Genomic DNA, 15,825 nt, shown 5'->3' with positions numbered 1-15,825 from the left:
AATAAAAGAAATGTTTTTTATATTGCATTTTTTAAATCATGAAAAATTATAGAATTGCAGATTGATTTATACAATGAAAATAAAAGAAGTAAACTTACTTATCAAAACATCATATCAACTAATCTCTCCATACATAAGTGATATTGTATAGAATACAACAACAAGTTTACAGTGAATGGCTATAAATCCACTATCCTACACCATTAAGTGATATCCGATAAAATGAAAATCGGGGAAAACTTATTTCTGATCAGTCAATTTTCCGATTTCCCCCTTTAACAAAATAATCACTGTTTCCTGGTGGTAAGCCTCTTAATATGTTGAAATGAAATTAAAGAAATTCTATAATAAAATTTGATAATTATTTTTTTCTCTAAATTTTTTACTTACTAATATATTTGGGTTTTTTTTCCCAAAATTATTTAATTTTCTTTTTATAGTAGTGTCCAAAATACATTAACTGTTTCATTTTTCAAACGTGTCTATAATACCAATTAAATTTTCTGTTATTTCTGTTTGAAAAAGAATTAAATAGATTGTCCGTTTCTCTTAGAAGTAAACACTTGATTTACGTAATTTCCAGCTATGAACATCAAACAATATATATCTCCCCATCAATTAATGTAATACTTAATCCAATATAGGACTGTATGTGAACGAAACAAAAAAATTGTCTATAGTAATGAACTGTTTATGGCAGTATGTTCTACCGTAGTTTGTATAACAGTGGAGGTATATATTAGAGAGATTCTAGGAGAAATAGTAGATGTATTAACAGATAGTAAAACTCTGGTGTGCATGCAGTACAGTAAAGATGTTGGTTAGTAAAACTATCAAACTACCTGTTCAATCATAGGATAATTAGAGAATACATGGCAATACTTTTAAAATTGTTCTTTAACTTTATATCAGAATTAATATGAGAGATTTTAGCATAACATGAACTCATGTAAATTGTGATATAATGAATAATAACATTCTAACAGGTTTTACACCATTCAAAAAGAGAAGGCCATCAAATGCATTATTACATGATACATGCACAGCATAAAACAACAAATGGTTATGTGTCATATGACGTCATATGTGATGTCAATAATTCAAAATGATGTCAGGAAAATAATTTCTACTCTCAATGTAGTTCAACATATTCTTATCACTTCTCCTTTTTATGAGCATGTTTAAATGGAAACAGATATTGCTTTTTCTTGCATTATAGTATAATAATGTTTTTTAAATGGTTTGTAATTAATCACTCAGGTCTATTTGAACTCAAACCATGCATTATTCTACAACAATATGCTCAAATTTGATATCTATTTCCTAAGAATGGTTTCAAAATTGTTATAACTTTATCAGTGATTTATATCAATGTTGTATGAAGCACTTTAAATTTGATTGTCAAAATTTCTATATACTCATTGAGTTAATGACAAAGAAAGAGTTAAATAATTGATATCTAATTAATACAATTTAAAATTAGAGAGTTAAGGCATGGTGTTAATTAACAATTACAGTACTACTTTGAATTATGAACTGTTCATTCTAAATGTGAGGATTTGTAATGTCAATATTTTTGAACTATACTATGTTTATAACTGTCACTTTACAATGCTGGCTGACTTTAAAAAAAAAAACAAAAAACAACAGATTTACTGCAGAATTCTAGTATGGAAGATGAACCTATAAATGTTCTAGAAACTTTTAGTGTTTGGTTGATATGGTTACCATTTTTTATTAGTTTTCAAAGTTGAAATGAAGTTCATGATAGTGATTTTTTCTTCCTGATTATTACATTAAATTAGTTCTGGTTCTTGTTGTAATAAACTTATCACTGTAAATGTTGTTACATACCTACAAATTTCAGAATTATCATACACCTAGGAAATACAGAATAATGGCTGCAAAAAAATGCAAGTAAGGCCAACTTTCAAATATTGTTTGGTTACATTTACATGTAAAAAGTTGCTTCTTCAAATGATTATATGGGAACTTATTAACAAAAGATAATTATCTGGTACTTAATTGGTGGTTGAAAATTTAAATGATATCATATTTGATAATTATTTGGTACTTAATTGATTGCTGAAAAAATAAATGACATAGTATGTTCCTGCTGTTTTAATCTTTAGGTCCTGTAATGGCAAACTATCATCACTAAAGTATTGGCCTAAGCTAACAAAATATATTTTGTTGAACTAGATCAAACCCATTGTATATATTTATTGTGAAAACAAGGAAACACTTGATATATGCATTTTATGTGTTTGATCATGCCTGGTTTTGGCTCAGTTTCATTTTCTGTCTGATATCTTTGATAAGAAGGTAAAAAAGGCAACTATTTTACACTGAGGAAGAATCTAGGAACAGTACTAAACTCATTTTACATCATTTCCTCATTCATCTTACTGTCACCTTGCTATACATGTTTGTAAATATATATAAAAAAAATCTTTTTTTTATTAAGAAAATGTTGCAAAGTCTTGTACTCTTGATTCTTTAAATATTACTTAATCTTTATCAGCAAGAAAATAACTGGTATGCATCAGTCATGCAATTCCAAAACCACCCAGTATTTTCCGTCAGTTCAAGGGCTGTAGCTCATGAAAAGACCTGGCTGATAAAGGCCGTATTTTTACAATGATAGTAAAAATTGTGAAACAATTTTGGTTAAAATCATGGTAAACAATAAAGATCCAATTAAACAATGCCAAAGGTTAAATTATTCCATTTTAATAGGTAATAATAACAGAATATTTTACAAAAACCATATATGATGGTAAGTAGTAACACAGGTCAGGTGTCATTCTGTTTTGTAAATTGACATTATATCATATGTATGTTAAGCTCTGTATAACTCTCGTGAATATTGTCTGACAAGAATTCTCCATGACTGACAATAAGATTTAAAGATTTATATTTCTGTTGGAGATATTAATATGGATAATGTGTTGCTATTGTTTAGTAGAGGCTGTTCAAGATGGATTGAAGTGTGCAAAATAAATTTAATTTTAAGAGTTTACATTAGATTTTCAATTGTTGCTGCTTTCTTTTACATGTTTTATCTTTTAATGTATCATCATTTTATTATATGTTCATAGAAAATAAATAAGATTAGAAAATATAAGTTCATACCAAACAAATGCAATATGTAATAATCAGAAATAGACATAAGTTCATACCAAACAAATGCAATAGGTAATATACAGAATTAGATGTAAGTTCATACCAAACAAATGCAATAGGTAATATACAGAAAAAGATGTAAGTTCATACCAAACAAATGCAATAGATAATATACAGAAATAGATATAAGTTCATACCAAACAAATGCAATAGGTAATATACAGAAATAGATATAAGTTCATACCAAACAAATGCAATAGATAATATACAGAAATAGATATAAGTTCATACCAAACAAATGCAATAGATAATATACAGAAATAGATGTAAGTTCATACCAAACAAATGCAATATGTAATATACAGAAATAGATATAAGTTCATACCAAACAAATGCAATAGGTAATATACAGAAATAGATATAAGTTCATACCAAACAAATGCAATAGGTAATATACAGAAATAGATATAAGTTCATACCAAACAAATGCAATAGGTAATATACAGAAATAGATATAAGTTCATACCAAACAAATGCAATAGGTAATATAGAGAAATAGGTACAGATTCCTATTAAGTAATTAATTAAATATTAATTATAATTTCATAATAAATTGTTGAGATCAGTTGTGAAGAGTAATAAAATATAACTTCATACAAAGTAACCAAGTAAATAAGTTATAAGAAAGGGGTTTAAAATAGATACAGATTTATACCAAGTAAAAATAAGATATGGAGTAATGCACTTTGTTAACTACAATTACGTGTAGTTTTTTTCTGTAAATTGCTCCTTTGATTATTACAATTATCTTTTTGAACAGACAATTATGGTTTATGTAATATAGATTTTGCAATATTTGTATGTTTTAGTTTTACGTCATCAGATCCTGTCAAATAATGAGCCATCAATTATTGTCTATTATGTTAGGAAATTTTGTTAAATAGTTCGCTATGGAGCTATTGTGCAATAGTTTAAGAGAACATGATTCCTGATCAATACAGTTAGATAATAATAGAAAATAATTGATTATATAATGTCTTTTGCTAAGAACATTTTATGATATTTAACTAAATATGCTGAAACAAAGGGAAAAGGGATGATCAACTTGTGCATGAAAATCTGTTATTCACACTTCCCGAATTTTTTTACATGTGTAGGGTAGACACTGGTTTGTCCTGTTGTCCTTCCCACTCATGCAGATACTGAATAGATTTTAGAGCAGTGATAGATAACAGTCAATCTATTCATTCAGTAGCTCTAAGGTGGCTATAAACTTTTTTGTGCAGGTAAAAGAACTATTATGATATTATAGTAAGAAAAATGGAGAAACAGGCATTGGTGACTTTAATGGACCTCTACACTTGGGTGAGGGTTTCATTTTAAGTGGGGTAAGGTTTGTGGGGTAAAAAACTGGTATACTTTACTCAAATTAAGGCATGTTTGTAGAGTTTTGTCGGGAAGCTTACATCGGTGTTTATTTATTCATGTTCACATCATTAAAAGATTTTACAGGTATTTCTACATTCACACAAGTGAATAACTGGCTTTAGGTGCTATTATTTAAACAAAAAAATAATTGGAAATTTGATTGTTTTCATGTTATTTTACAATAATTCACACAAAAAATTAATTGAAATAGTTGTTTTCGGATGGATAATGATATATTGGGTATTATTAGCAAATAAACCATGTGTGATAATTAAGTTCAGGAATATCAGAAAATTACATGTCAATTATACAAATTTTAACTTTAGTTTTCAAATAATTTTATATTTCAGAAAATTGGAACTAAATATTTCTTAGTGAAATTTCACTGATTTAAAATTTCTTAAATTTCTAATTGATATATATTTTCAGAACACCAGAGCAATGTCCAAGTGTTGTCTCCTTGCTGTCAGAGAGTTACAACCCGCATGTGAGATTTGGGGCTGCCATGGCTCTTGGTATAGCATGTGCTGGTACTGGACTAAAGGTAAAAAATTACTCTGAAACTTGTACAATTATTGTTAATGTCATAGATGAGAGTACATACAACTTATGCATGGATTTTGGGAAAATAATGGAATAATCACAACACCTAGAACAGATAAAAACAGAATTAAAGATCGCCCAAAATGGCAAATTGAAAATGTTGCCGGCTCAGTTTAATGGAGCTGGTTTTTAGAAGCCTATATAGAAGCAATTTTCTTGTTGTCTTTATCTAGGTCTATTTAAAGTGGTTATCCCTTAATGGAAAAAAGATAAGTATTTTATATGCCTGAAGGTTACTTCTGTGGTATTAAGATAATTATGGTGCATGTCTGTGTGTCTGTTAACCATAGACTTCTGCACAATTACTCGATAACTATATGGTATGCTGTTTTCATAATTAGTATGAAGATTGGTCATTGCAAGTTCATGTAGATGTCTCTTGTTTTTTGGGGCCATTAGGTCAAAGGTCAAGGTCACAGACACTTAGTGTGAAATCTTTGTCTGCTCAACAATAACTTAAAGAATAAGTCTAGGGTTGTGAAACTTGTGGACATTGCCTGGATTGCTATTATCTTTGAGGTCATTAGTATGGTTTATATAAGACATGTTTTGGAAATTTTTCATGAACATAATTATCTCTATTGTCATTAAAGGATAATATGTGATTCCAACCAAAAAACTTTGCATTCAGGCTTATCAGTATATTACCCTGCCTTTAAGATGTTCATTTTATAAATTTCATACATTTAATATTTCAGGAAGCAATGAACTTGATAGAGCCTATGACAAATGATCCTGTAAACTATGTCAGACAAGGGGCCCTGATTGCCTCGGCCATGATTCTTGTGCAACAGAATGAAGTACTTGCCCTAAGGAGGACATATATATGCTCCGCCGGGTATTATTTGTACAACAAATGAAGTCATTGTTAGGGTAGACAATTATATATCTTCTTGTTAAAGAACACCTAAGTAACAACTAGATAAGTATTTGCCAGATGAACATTGCAATTGGGCTCATTTATACTAGTTTTACAACATAAGAAGCACTTTTTCTAGGGTAGGTCATTTAAATGGTTCCGTAACGGAAAAAGATAATCATTTCCTTAATGATATTCATGTAAACATGATTACTATGAAGGTGACTCTATACAAGTTTTTTTAAATATAAGTCCTTCACTTAGGATTGGACAAGTTTTTTAGCCAGTCCATTTGATTCTAACAGTATGAGTCATTCTAATAAAATATACTTTTTTACAACAGACCCAAAAGCATGCAGGTAAGAATTATATAGCTGTTAACGATTCTAATGAAGTCTATGCCTAAGTTGTTAGAATATTAAGTGTTCCTGTACGAAAATTGAATACTGCTTGGTCAGTTGATTTATTTCTATATCTGTAAGCAGAGAAGAACTTGTCAATAGAATTTATCTTGATTTGTACAAAGAAGACTTCCTAGTTAAAGCTATTTGCTTAAATGAAAGTTGAAGCATAAACATGTTCTGCAAACGGTTGTTCGTTACAGTTTGTTCAATTTTGATGCAACTGTTGCCCCCACTTGCCCCTCACCGCTTTGGTTCGAATCCAGACAGGGACTTTGGATTCTTTCATGTGAGGAAGCTATCCAGCTAGCTTACGGAACGTCGGTGGTTCTACTCAGGTGCCCGTTCATGCCTGAACTAATGCACAGAAGGGCACCTGGGGTCTTCCTCCAATATCGCCATATGACCTATACTGTGTCGGTGTGACGTAAAACCCAATCAAACAAACAAAATTACCAGCTGCAAAAGTTGCAGCAACAGTTTCTAGAGACAGTATAGGGCTTTGGACAAAGCTACTAAATTGTTTCTAGAGCAAGTATAGGTCTTAAAAAAAGCTATTGAACTGTTTCTAGAGACAATATAGGGTTATGAACATGGAGATACAACTGTTTTACACCAAATAAATGATGCATAAAACATTTAATTTGTATAAGTTGGAAGTACACACTGTGAAGGAAATGAAGAATGGGTGATGTTATTGAGGAAGCATCATTTTGCTCCTCACCTGTTACACTGATAAGATTGCACATTTTTATACAGATATTCTCATTAAAACACCTGTCCACTAACCTGGCAGATTTTAATAGTATTTCTTATATCAATTTCATGAACTATATCTTATCTTGTTGCTAAATTTAGCTTCCTGGTAGCATACTAATACAGATAAACACTAACAATGAACTTGTGTAAATTTTTATTCTATCTTACCTTTGTGAGAATGGAATCCCATGAGTGACATTGTTTTTCTTTATATGTGAAAACATTTTATATTAGCATCTTGAATATTGAGGTTTAAATAACTCCAGTGTTAAGACTGAACTGACAATTATACAGTATGTATCTTAAACCTGGAAAAAAAGGAAATATGATTTTGTTATCACTAACTGAGTTAATACTAAAAAGTTGCTGACTTTGTTGGTGTAAAACATTTCTTCAACAAAAATATCACCATGAATTTGAATACTTATTTTAAAATTGACTATAATAATTTTCTCAGAATCATGTTTGATGTTATGTTACATGTGATGTTATGATTTCAGGTTGCCCATTTTCGTCAGATGTACAGTAAGATCATTAGTGACAAACACGATGACATCATAGCTAAATTTGGAGCTATTTTAGCACAGGGCATCATTGATGCAGGTATGTACCTCATGTCACAGTGAACTATATCAGTGGTTATACTGAAATTGTATCTCAAATATTTGTAGGAGAATCACTCGGGGGTATTGTTCAAAATCAGATATGCCAAAAAGTTACCATGAAACCGTTTGTGAAACATAATTCTTCTATAAAATTTTAATTTCATAAAAAAAAATCGTAATGCATTGTCTGAAAACAATGCCAGTTGGAAATATGTGTATTACAGAACAAACGGTGTGAAAATATCTCTATCTTAATTGAGAATACCACATGAGCTGTGATGACTTAATGTATTCTTCAAGACATTCTGGAGTCATGTCTCTCACAATGTACTTAATGTGTCTATCATTTTATACAACTTGAAATTTACATACAAATGTCATAAAAGAGGGAATTCATAATTTGATCTTTGAGTCTGTAACATCTGAAAAGATGTGTGAAATCTACATTTATCAGACCTCTCCTGGGATACGAGAATTTGATCGAAAATTTGATCATTTTTCACAGTTAAAAGTTCATCATAACATGACTTACTAGTTGTTGTACAGGCAACTATCCCCATAGAATTAAGAAAATGTGCATACATGCTATGTTTTCCAGGTCTATCTTTACAATAAACATGTTTGAAATGAGCAGATTTTCAAATACTACTAGTAATTTACTACTACAGATGATAACATGTAAAAATATTGGCAGTGTTCAGCAGTAAAAGGGCATATTTCAACCATAGATAATTCAGATATTTGTTCCTGTCATGCAAAATACATCTTACAGCATATCTGAATGTACCAGATTGTGCAACTTTTTTCATATTAAATATTTAAAGAGTGATAAACTGAACACTGCAGGCTTAAATTAGAACCATAGAGACTTCATTATGTCATTTTTGTATTGAACCTATTTTGTATTGAACCTATTTAACACAATAATTTATAATAGGAATAAGTTGTTTTTTTTATAAGAGACCACAGTTAAGATTTTTATTCTTAGCAAAGAAAATAATGCATTTAGATGGCCATTTATCTTAATAAAATATAAAAGTCATATGTCAATATATCGTGTTTAAAGGTTGCTGAACTACAAAAATCTTGTTGGCAAACGGAAAAAGAGGTATTGGAACTTTATAAATAGTAAAAAAATAAGCAATCAACTGCAAATTCTTAAAGTGCTCTTTAATATACCTAAGTTTCGGCTGAACAGCCTTCTTCAGGGTACATATAGAAATAATAAACAATAAACAGGTCATGATGTCAGCGTCACATGAACTTTAAAGTTGTACTATATATTATACAGGTGGTAGAAACATGACAATATCACTACAATCAAGGACAGGCCATAGTAACTTGGAAGCTATTGTTGGTATCCTAGTGTTCTCACAGTTCTGGTTCTGGTACCCACTAACTCACTTCCTGTCTCTATCATTTACTCCAACATGTACTATTGGTCTGAACAGCGACCTTAAGGTGAGTAATATCACAATATATGTGATAAAAATTAATATGTTTATTACAAGTGGTATAAGTAATCACATACTTCCAGTTGTTATTTACTCCATATAGTATCCATATAGTAACTGTATAGGTAAATATGTTGAGTGTTTTCTTATGACCATCATTTGATCAAGCTATCCAGCTAACTTGTAGAAGATTGCTCATTCTTCTTAGGTGTCTGAAATAATGCACAGATGGTCAGCTGGAGTCTTCCATAAAAATATATATTTGGAAAGTCTTAAAAAGAGTTGAAAAGAAATATATGTATAAGTGATGTTGCATATTGTTGCCATCAGAATGATTGGTCTGGTGTTCAAGATTGATTGGTTTGGTTCTAACTCTAATCCTGCTGAAACCTATGCCACTGCTATAGAGTCTCGCAAGCTGTGTAGTCTGTCCAGGCTCCTCTATACTGGTGGTAAAATAACTTTTATCATCTTGTTATCCCAAAAGTTCAAAATTGACATTTCAAAAATGGGAGTTGGACCATTCTATATAACAAAATCAGCATTTACTTTTTAAGGAAATTGTTTAATACACTACAATGTTAACTAAGGTTCCATTCTTTTCTCAAATATGTAGATGCCAAAGGTAGAGATGAGGTCAAATGCGAAGCCATCAACATTTGCGTACCCACCGAACCTGGAGGAGAAGAAAGAGAAACAGAAAGATAAAGTAGAAACTGCTATATTGAGTATCACAGCTAAACAAAAGAAAAAAGAAGCGGAAAAGAAAAAAGATGAAGAAAAAATGGAAGTGGTAAGTGAAATAGAATATCTATTGGATGTATAGAAAACTCTAAAAAGCAATGAACAGTAAAATGTTGATGACATTGTCTGGTGTATTTAATGAATTGTAAATGTAAACAATGGTGGCTGATTTTGAATTTCTTGATGTAATATTTCTTGTAATATTGTAACTTAAAGTATTTGCAATATTTCACAGAACAATAATTTGCATGATTTGACTCATTTATAAAATATATTTGTCAAGCAATATGTCTCATTTTGTTGTGCTTTTTTATTTGCATAGAATTCTAATAGACTAACTGAATATAAATGTTATATTTAGCTGATAAATGTTTGCATATTTACATAAAATGTTTCATAGTGGTGAAATTTATTCAATTTGACATTTTCAAAATCATCATTTTTGCATTTCACATACCCCTAAAATAGTGCTTTACAGAATGTTATAAACTACAAATATTTGTTATTCAGCCTTGATTTAAATTTATAAATGTACGCACACCTTCCTGGATTGCTATCTTTGGTTTATTGGTTGACAGTATTGTGTGTATTAATGTATAAGATAAAGTCCCTGAGTTTAAATCCAATACAATAAGATGCAGTTGATTTATTCTAATGTTTTGTAAAATCTTTGTTAAGATAGTTACGAGGGATGATCAAAAATTAACCGGACTTTGTAAATGATTCTTAACCTGTTAAATGAATTTACATAACAATACACGGAAAATAAATCGGAATCTATCCCCTAAATGATACAAAAATGCCAACAAGAAATATTAACAAAGAAAAAAGTTATGCTGTTATTGGCATACACATGTAAAGCAATGTGGCGCACGGTATAACTTTGAAATTGACGTTAACGACGTCACAGGCGTATTGTCCTTAACGGAGCAGCTTTTTACTCATTCACGGAGTAGGCCAATACGTGGTACAGTCATGTTATTGATGCGGCGGATCCCCTGCCTATATATATTTCTGTACAAGTGGGTATCATATTGTATTGTAATAGAATGAATGGTGATAAAGAGCTCTTGTAATGACGCAAACTTCCGTTATTTCGTTCTGTAACTTGATTGTTGAAAAATCGCACATGCAATTAACTATATTATGTATTACAAATAATGTAAAATAATGTTGCTGAATGATAATGTATCATACATACGAAAAAATAACAGAATAATACAACTATGATCAAAATTGTCATTATTTTAAAATAAATAAAACGCATAGCCAATTTGAACAGTGGCTGTTAAATTGTTGACACAATTTCTCCATAAGACTACTGCGTAAATAAGAAAATAATTGATACAATTGTAAACCAAGAATACAATACATGTAATTAATGCATTAACTATTATCATTTTAAGATCCTCAGAGTTGACTGCATCGTCCCGTAGTTACTGTCGAGCATCGTTGACAATGTCCGCAGTCAATCGACTGTTATTTTTCAACGTCTTGGCGATTGACGTCACCAACGTCCTTGAAAATGTCTTTTTTTCTGTCTCTCCCTTACTTGTTTCTATTTCTCTATTATCCTTTCTTAATCTTTTAAGCTAATCAAAAAATATGCTGTGGCTTTCTGGAACTTTTTCCCTTGATGGCCATAATCTTTTTCTACGTTTTAAACAGTTTCTCGTCTTACATTTGACAAATTTGTCCTATTGATCGATTTTCGAGACATTCCGACGACATAGTTTTAACGCGAGTATTTCATTAACATGTGACGTTTGAATTGTGATTGTAAACATAAATATGGTTTAAATGAAGTCATTTTTACTGACAACGTCAAAGATATGGTACATGACGTTTTGGCGTATTTTGAAATCTAAATGTGCCATATTGTAAAATACACGCAGCATAAAGCGCCTCATGTCAAGGCGAATTTACGCACTGCGCCGGGTGTGCGTTACCATGGTTTTTGAATTCGCTGTTACGGACACGCTATTTGCGTTATCAGATTAGATATAGTATCAGTTTACAGGTATTGTTTTCCGATTAAGTGTGATATATAACAATAAGTGATAGGATGAAAATTCTTCAATTGCCAGTCACAGTCCGGTTTATTTTTGATCATCCCTCGTAGATATATAGAACATTTGTATTTTAGGATGAAAAAGCTGACGACAGTACAGAGAAGAAAGCAGCAGAGAAGGCAGATGCAGAGAAAGAAAAAGAAAAGGAAATAGAGAAGGAAAAAGAAGAAAAGAAAAAGGAACCAGAGCCAAATTTTGAAATCCTGAACAACCCAGCCCGTACAATGAGAGCCCAGGTATACTTGTCATTCATATACATTTAAAAGCTTTTATCATTTTCAGGAGAGGAAAATGCTATTGAATACAACACCATTTTATTGAAATATCAATTCATAAGTTAGGTATATTAACCTGTTTGTTTTGAAAAAGCTTACCAAACTTCATTCTATCAGACTTGCATGACTGATGGTTCTGTTTGGCTAGCTGCGTATTAGTGAATGTCTCTCTACTTTGTTGATCTTTCATTTTATACTTAAGTGTCATTTACCTGTCATCATTTTCTTTAGTTAATGAATTTGGATGAACCATTGAACGCAGCCTTTCCTTGTTGATCTTGTTTATCATATTTGATATCACGGACTTATTACATCATATATAAATATAGATTTAATTTACTCATTAGTGTAAGGCTGAAATGTTAAAAAAATTAGGTTGACCACAAGATGTGTAAGTTTTCTTCTCTGACAAGTGATAAGCGGGTAAAATATTTTTCTGCTGGCTCATGAATCGTGATTGTAAAATGTTAAGGCTTAAACCAAGTTTAAAAAAAAAAAAGAATCTAGTTTATATTTTGAAGTGAATACTAATGTATTTTACCCATGTTTAGTTGAAGGTGTTGACAATGCCAGAAGGGTCGCGATATACACCAATGAAGGATATATGTAATGGAGGAATCATTCTAATGAAGGATGTTAAACCTGGAGAGAAAGAAGAAATCGTGGAACCTGTAATTGGTAAGTTTTCCTTTGACCTCATGTTTTCTATCAAGGATCTCATATCAACTTAAGAATTTGGTATAATTATAATTATATTCCAAAACTTGAAAATATGCCCATGTTGAAGTGGCATAAAAAGCCTGAAGTCTGATCAGTCTGTGTTGACAGATCAATTTTGGAACTGGGATATTGTAATCTCTTACATTAAAATTAAAACATGTCTTATATACACATTCAGCTGAGTCATTGAAGCAGTGTACATGTACTTGATTGACTGGATATTGATGTCAAAAAAATGACTGTGTTAAATTTTGTTTTATCTAAAAAGTCCATGTTCATATTGTAAAACTTATATTTCTTTTACTGTAAAGACTGTAATAAGATCTTTAATGCGATAAACTGTAAGTTTTTGTTGTCGTTTAATTAACTGATACATTTCTTTTATCATTTTAGCGGGTGGTCCAAAGGTTGAGGAAGAGGAGGAGCCAGAGCCCCCAGAGCCATTTGAATGGACCGAAGACTAAACAAGCACCGCCCACAAAACAAGCACCGCCCATATTTAGAACAAACAGTGTTGAACAGCATGGGCAATGCATAACTTACAAACTTATCATGTTTAATTTATAGATTTTTATTTCGGAACAATTATGTTGAGTGCTAAAGTAATGTGAAGTAGAAATTAGGACAGCAAGGTTTTGTAACCAGCAATGAAAGCCATTTAACAATGGACAGCAAGGATTAAATAATATCTAGGTTTGAGCTATCTGTATCAATGTTGTGTAAAAATGGTTTGATTTCTTTAAAAATTTCAATTTAATGCCAGAACAATATAATAAATTAAAAGTAAAAGCTTATAAAATTCATTCTTCTTTTGTATGTGTATTACGTCTATAGTATTTCTGTTTTGTCTTAAATATTATTTTTCTTGTAACTAAGAATCTTACAAGTAATTAAACATCACATTTAGAAATAACAATGTTGTTTTTATGCCCTCTTCCTCACACATATACTAGTAATGTCTGCCAATCTTGCCGTACATTTAACCTATTTGGGCAGACAATAGTCATTGCCCTGGCCTCTAGCAACCATTTCCCCCAAGTTATCTCGCTTTTTCTTAAAATAAAAATTGAAGTTAGCCACCCAACTGAAGTTGATTATTGTTCCCCTATGTGTAGAAGGGACTCGTTCAGTCTTTGTCAATTGCCTAATAAGTACGAAATGTCATAGCACTAAATAACCATTTTCAGAAAACATGACCTCAAGAAAGTCATGTAAGTCACGCGAGGTTTTGAATAAACTAGATTGGTCCATTTAAGCAATTTCTCAATTTCATTTTGGGTTTTAAAGTGTCCCTGTTTACTTTTTTATCACACTTTCCCCGTTTTTTTATAGCCCCCTTCCCAAAACAAATGTCCTTTTTCCAAAAAGCATGTAAAAGGGCAGTTTTAAAGGGATCAATATTTTCCTTAAATTTTCCCAAAAACGTAAACCCCTGTTTTAAATTCTTTTAAAAATTTTATCTTTGCTAGGGCTCTGATGAAAGGGTTAATTAAAATTTCCTGAGTTTGTTTCCAACTAACATATAAAGTCATTGATGAAACCGGGCTTTACCAGTTTCACGATTTGAAAAGTAGACATTCCCCCCTTGCCCCGCACAGCCACCGACCCCTACTTAAAATCTTCATGGTTTTGATTTGACAATATACATATATATTTGTTGAAGATTTATAAATTATTAAGACTTTACTGATGTAACAGAACGACTTTTCATTTTAATCGTAGAATGTTTAGATTTAAGTTAAAGGTATGCCTAAACAATATCGTCAAACAATAGAGAAATGAAAATAACAAGACATAAGTGTAACAAAACTGTATCTGGTGTGTTGTGACCTGGAACGATGATGAAAAGTTGACAAAAGGGACAAAATTGTAAAAGTTTGGTAATTATGGCATGGACATTTATTTTCAGGTCCTGTATAATTATAAACCTTGCATGTTCTAAACTGCACCAAGAAGTTACTAATTTCAATTGAACTAAGATTAAGGATGATTCATTTATTTGTTAAGATGCTATTTAAATATTTACATCTAATAGTAGATAATTGAAATAAGCGTGATATCGAATGATTAAGTTTGAAAGACGTGTTCCGAGAAATTAATATCATGTAATGAAAATAAATGACTAACAAAAATAGTATTTATAATTTATTGCATGTTTCTAGTTTAAGGCCTAGATAATTCAAATAATGTAAGAGAGTTAAGCTACATTGGTATGATGTCTTGCAGGGGAATTAGTAATGAATCAAAACTGATGCGATCTTGATATCAGCTAATATTGTATACAATAAACGATTTAACTGAAAGGGCAAAACGATAAATGTTGTGAAAATAAACCACAATTATCAACGTGGTAGTGATAGATAAAGTCAATTTTCATTTAGTAAATTATCTCCTGCTCTAGATAACGGAAAAAACACTGTTATCATTATCCAAATATCTTCATTATCCGGTTATTATCACTCAATTGACAGAAACGTTGCTTTGTTACGTACCTGTTGCAAAAACCTCATGACGTCACAGTTGGTGATTGTTTTGACGTTAAGAGTCTGTAATTATTAGATAATCCTGAGATATCAACATTTCATATAGCACGCATGTGTGACATAATAAACAGCGGTCGCCTGCTTTTGATTCTATATTGTAGAGCTACAGAAGAAAAAGATATAAGAAAGTATTAAAACTGCGTTGAATCATTCATTGTGTAAAATACGATTTTGTCCATACTTTTTTGTGTCGGAAATATCTGATATACATATGAACACGCTACTCATTTTCAACT

The 15,825-nt window shown here is 30.9% G+C and overlaps 2 protein-coding genes across 2 annotated transcripts in view; one reads left to right on the top strand and one right to left on the bottom strand.

The window, feature by feature from the left end:
- The window catches only part of LOC132759415 (5-hydroxytryptamine receptor 2C-like), a 38,878-nt gene extending 37,890 nt beyond the window's left edge, over window positions 1-988 (bottom strand). Inside the window, exon 1 of the mRNA XM_060751178.1 lies at window positions 99-988. The gene's annotated coding sequence lies outside the window, so the exon portion shown is untranslated. The remainder of the gene's footprint in view (window positions 1-98) is intronic.
- A 3,958-nt stretch (window positions 989-4,946) lies between these two features.
- LOC132759414 (26S proteasome non-ATPase regulatory subunit 1-like) lies at window positions 4,947-13,962 on the top strand. Its single transcript, XM_060751176.1, has 8 exons — window positions 4,947-5,098; window positions 5,856-5,972; window positions 7,678-7,779; window positions 9,073-9,242; window positions 9,852-10,028; window positions 12,126-12,287; window positions 12,878-13,004; window positions 13,440-13,962. Exons 3-8 carry the CDS (start codon window positions 7,695-7,697, stop codon window positions 13,508-13,510), a joined length of 792 nt encoding a protein of 263 aa, XP_060607159.1. The 5' UTR covers window positions 4,947-5,098; window positions 5,856-5,972; window positions 7,678-7,694; the 3' UTR covers window positions 13,511-13,962.
- The last annotated feature ends 1,863 nt before the right edge of the window (window positions 13,963-15,825 follow it).

Source organism: Ruditapes philippinarum, unplaced genomic scaffold (assembly GCF_026571515.1).
Source record: "Ruditapes philippinarum isolate M1 unplaced genomic scaffold, ASM2657151v2 ctg1992_1_1_1_1, whole genome shotgun sequence".
Lineage (NCBI taxonomy): Eukaryota > Metazoa > Mollusca > Bivalvia > Venerida > Veneridae > Ruditapes > Ruditapes philippinarum.
This window is presented reverse-complemented; position numbering and strand designations above follow the sequence as displayed.

Excerpts from the sequence above, each read along its gene's own strand:
- LOC132759414 (XM_060751176.1), top strand. The coding sequence starts at position 7,695 with ATGTACAGTAAGATCATTAGTGACAAACACGATGACATCATAGCTAAA. Across the intron at positions 9,243-9,851 it reads GTCTGAACAGCGACCTTAAG|ATGCCAAAGGTAGAGATGAG; the intron begins GTGAGTAATATC and ends TCAAATATGTAG. Across the intron at positions 12,288-12,877 it reads CCCGTACAATGAGAGCCCAG|TTGAAGGTGTTGACAATGCC; the intron begins GTATACTTGTCA and ends ACCCATGTTTAG.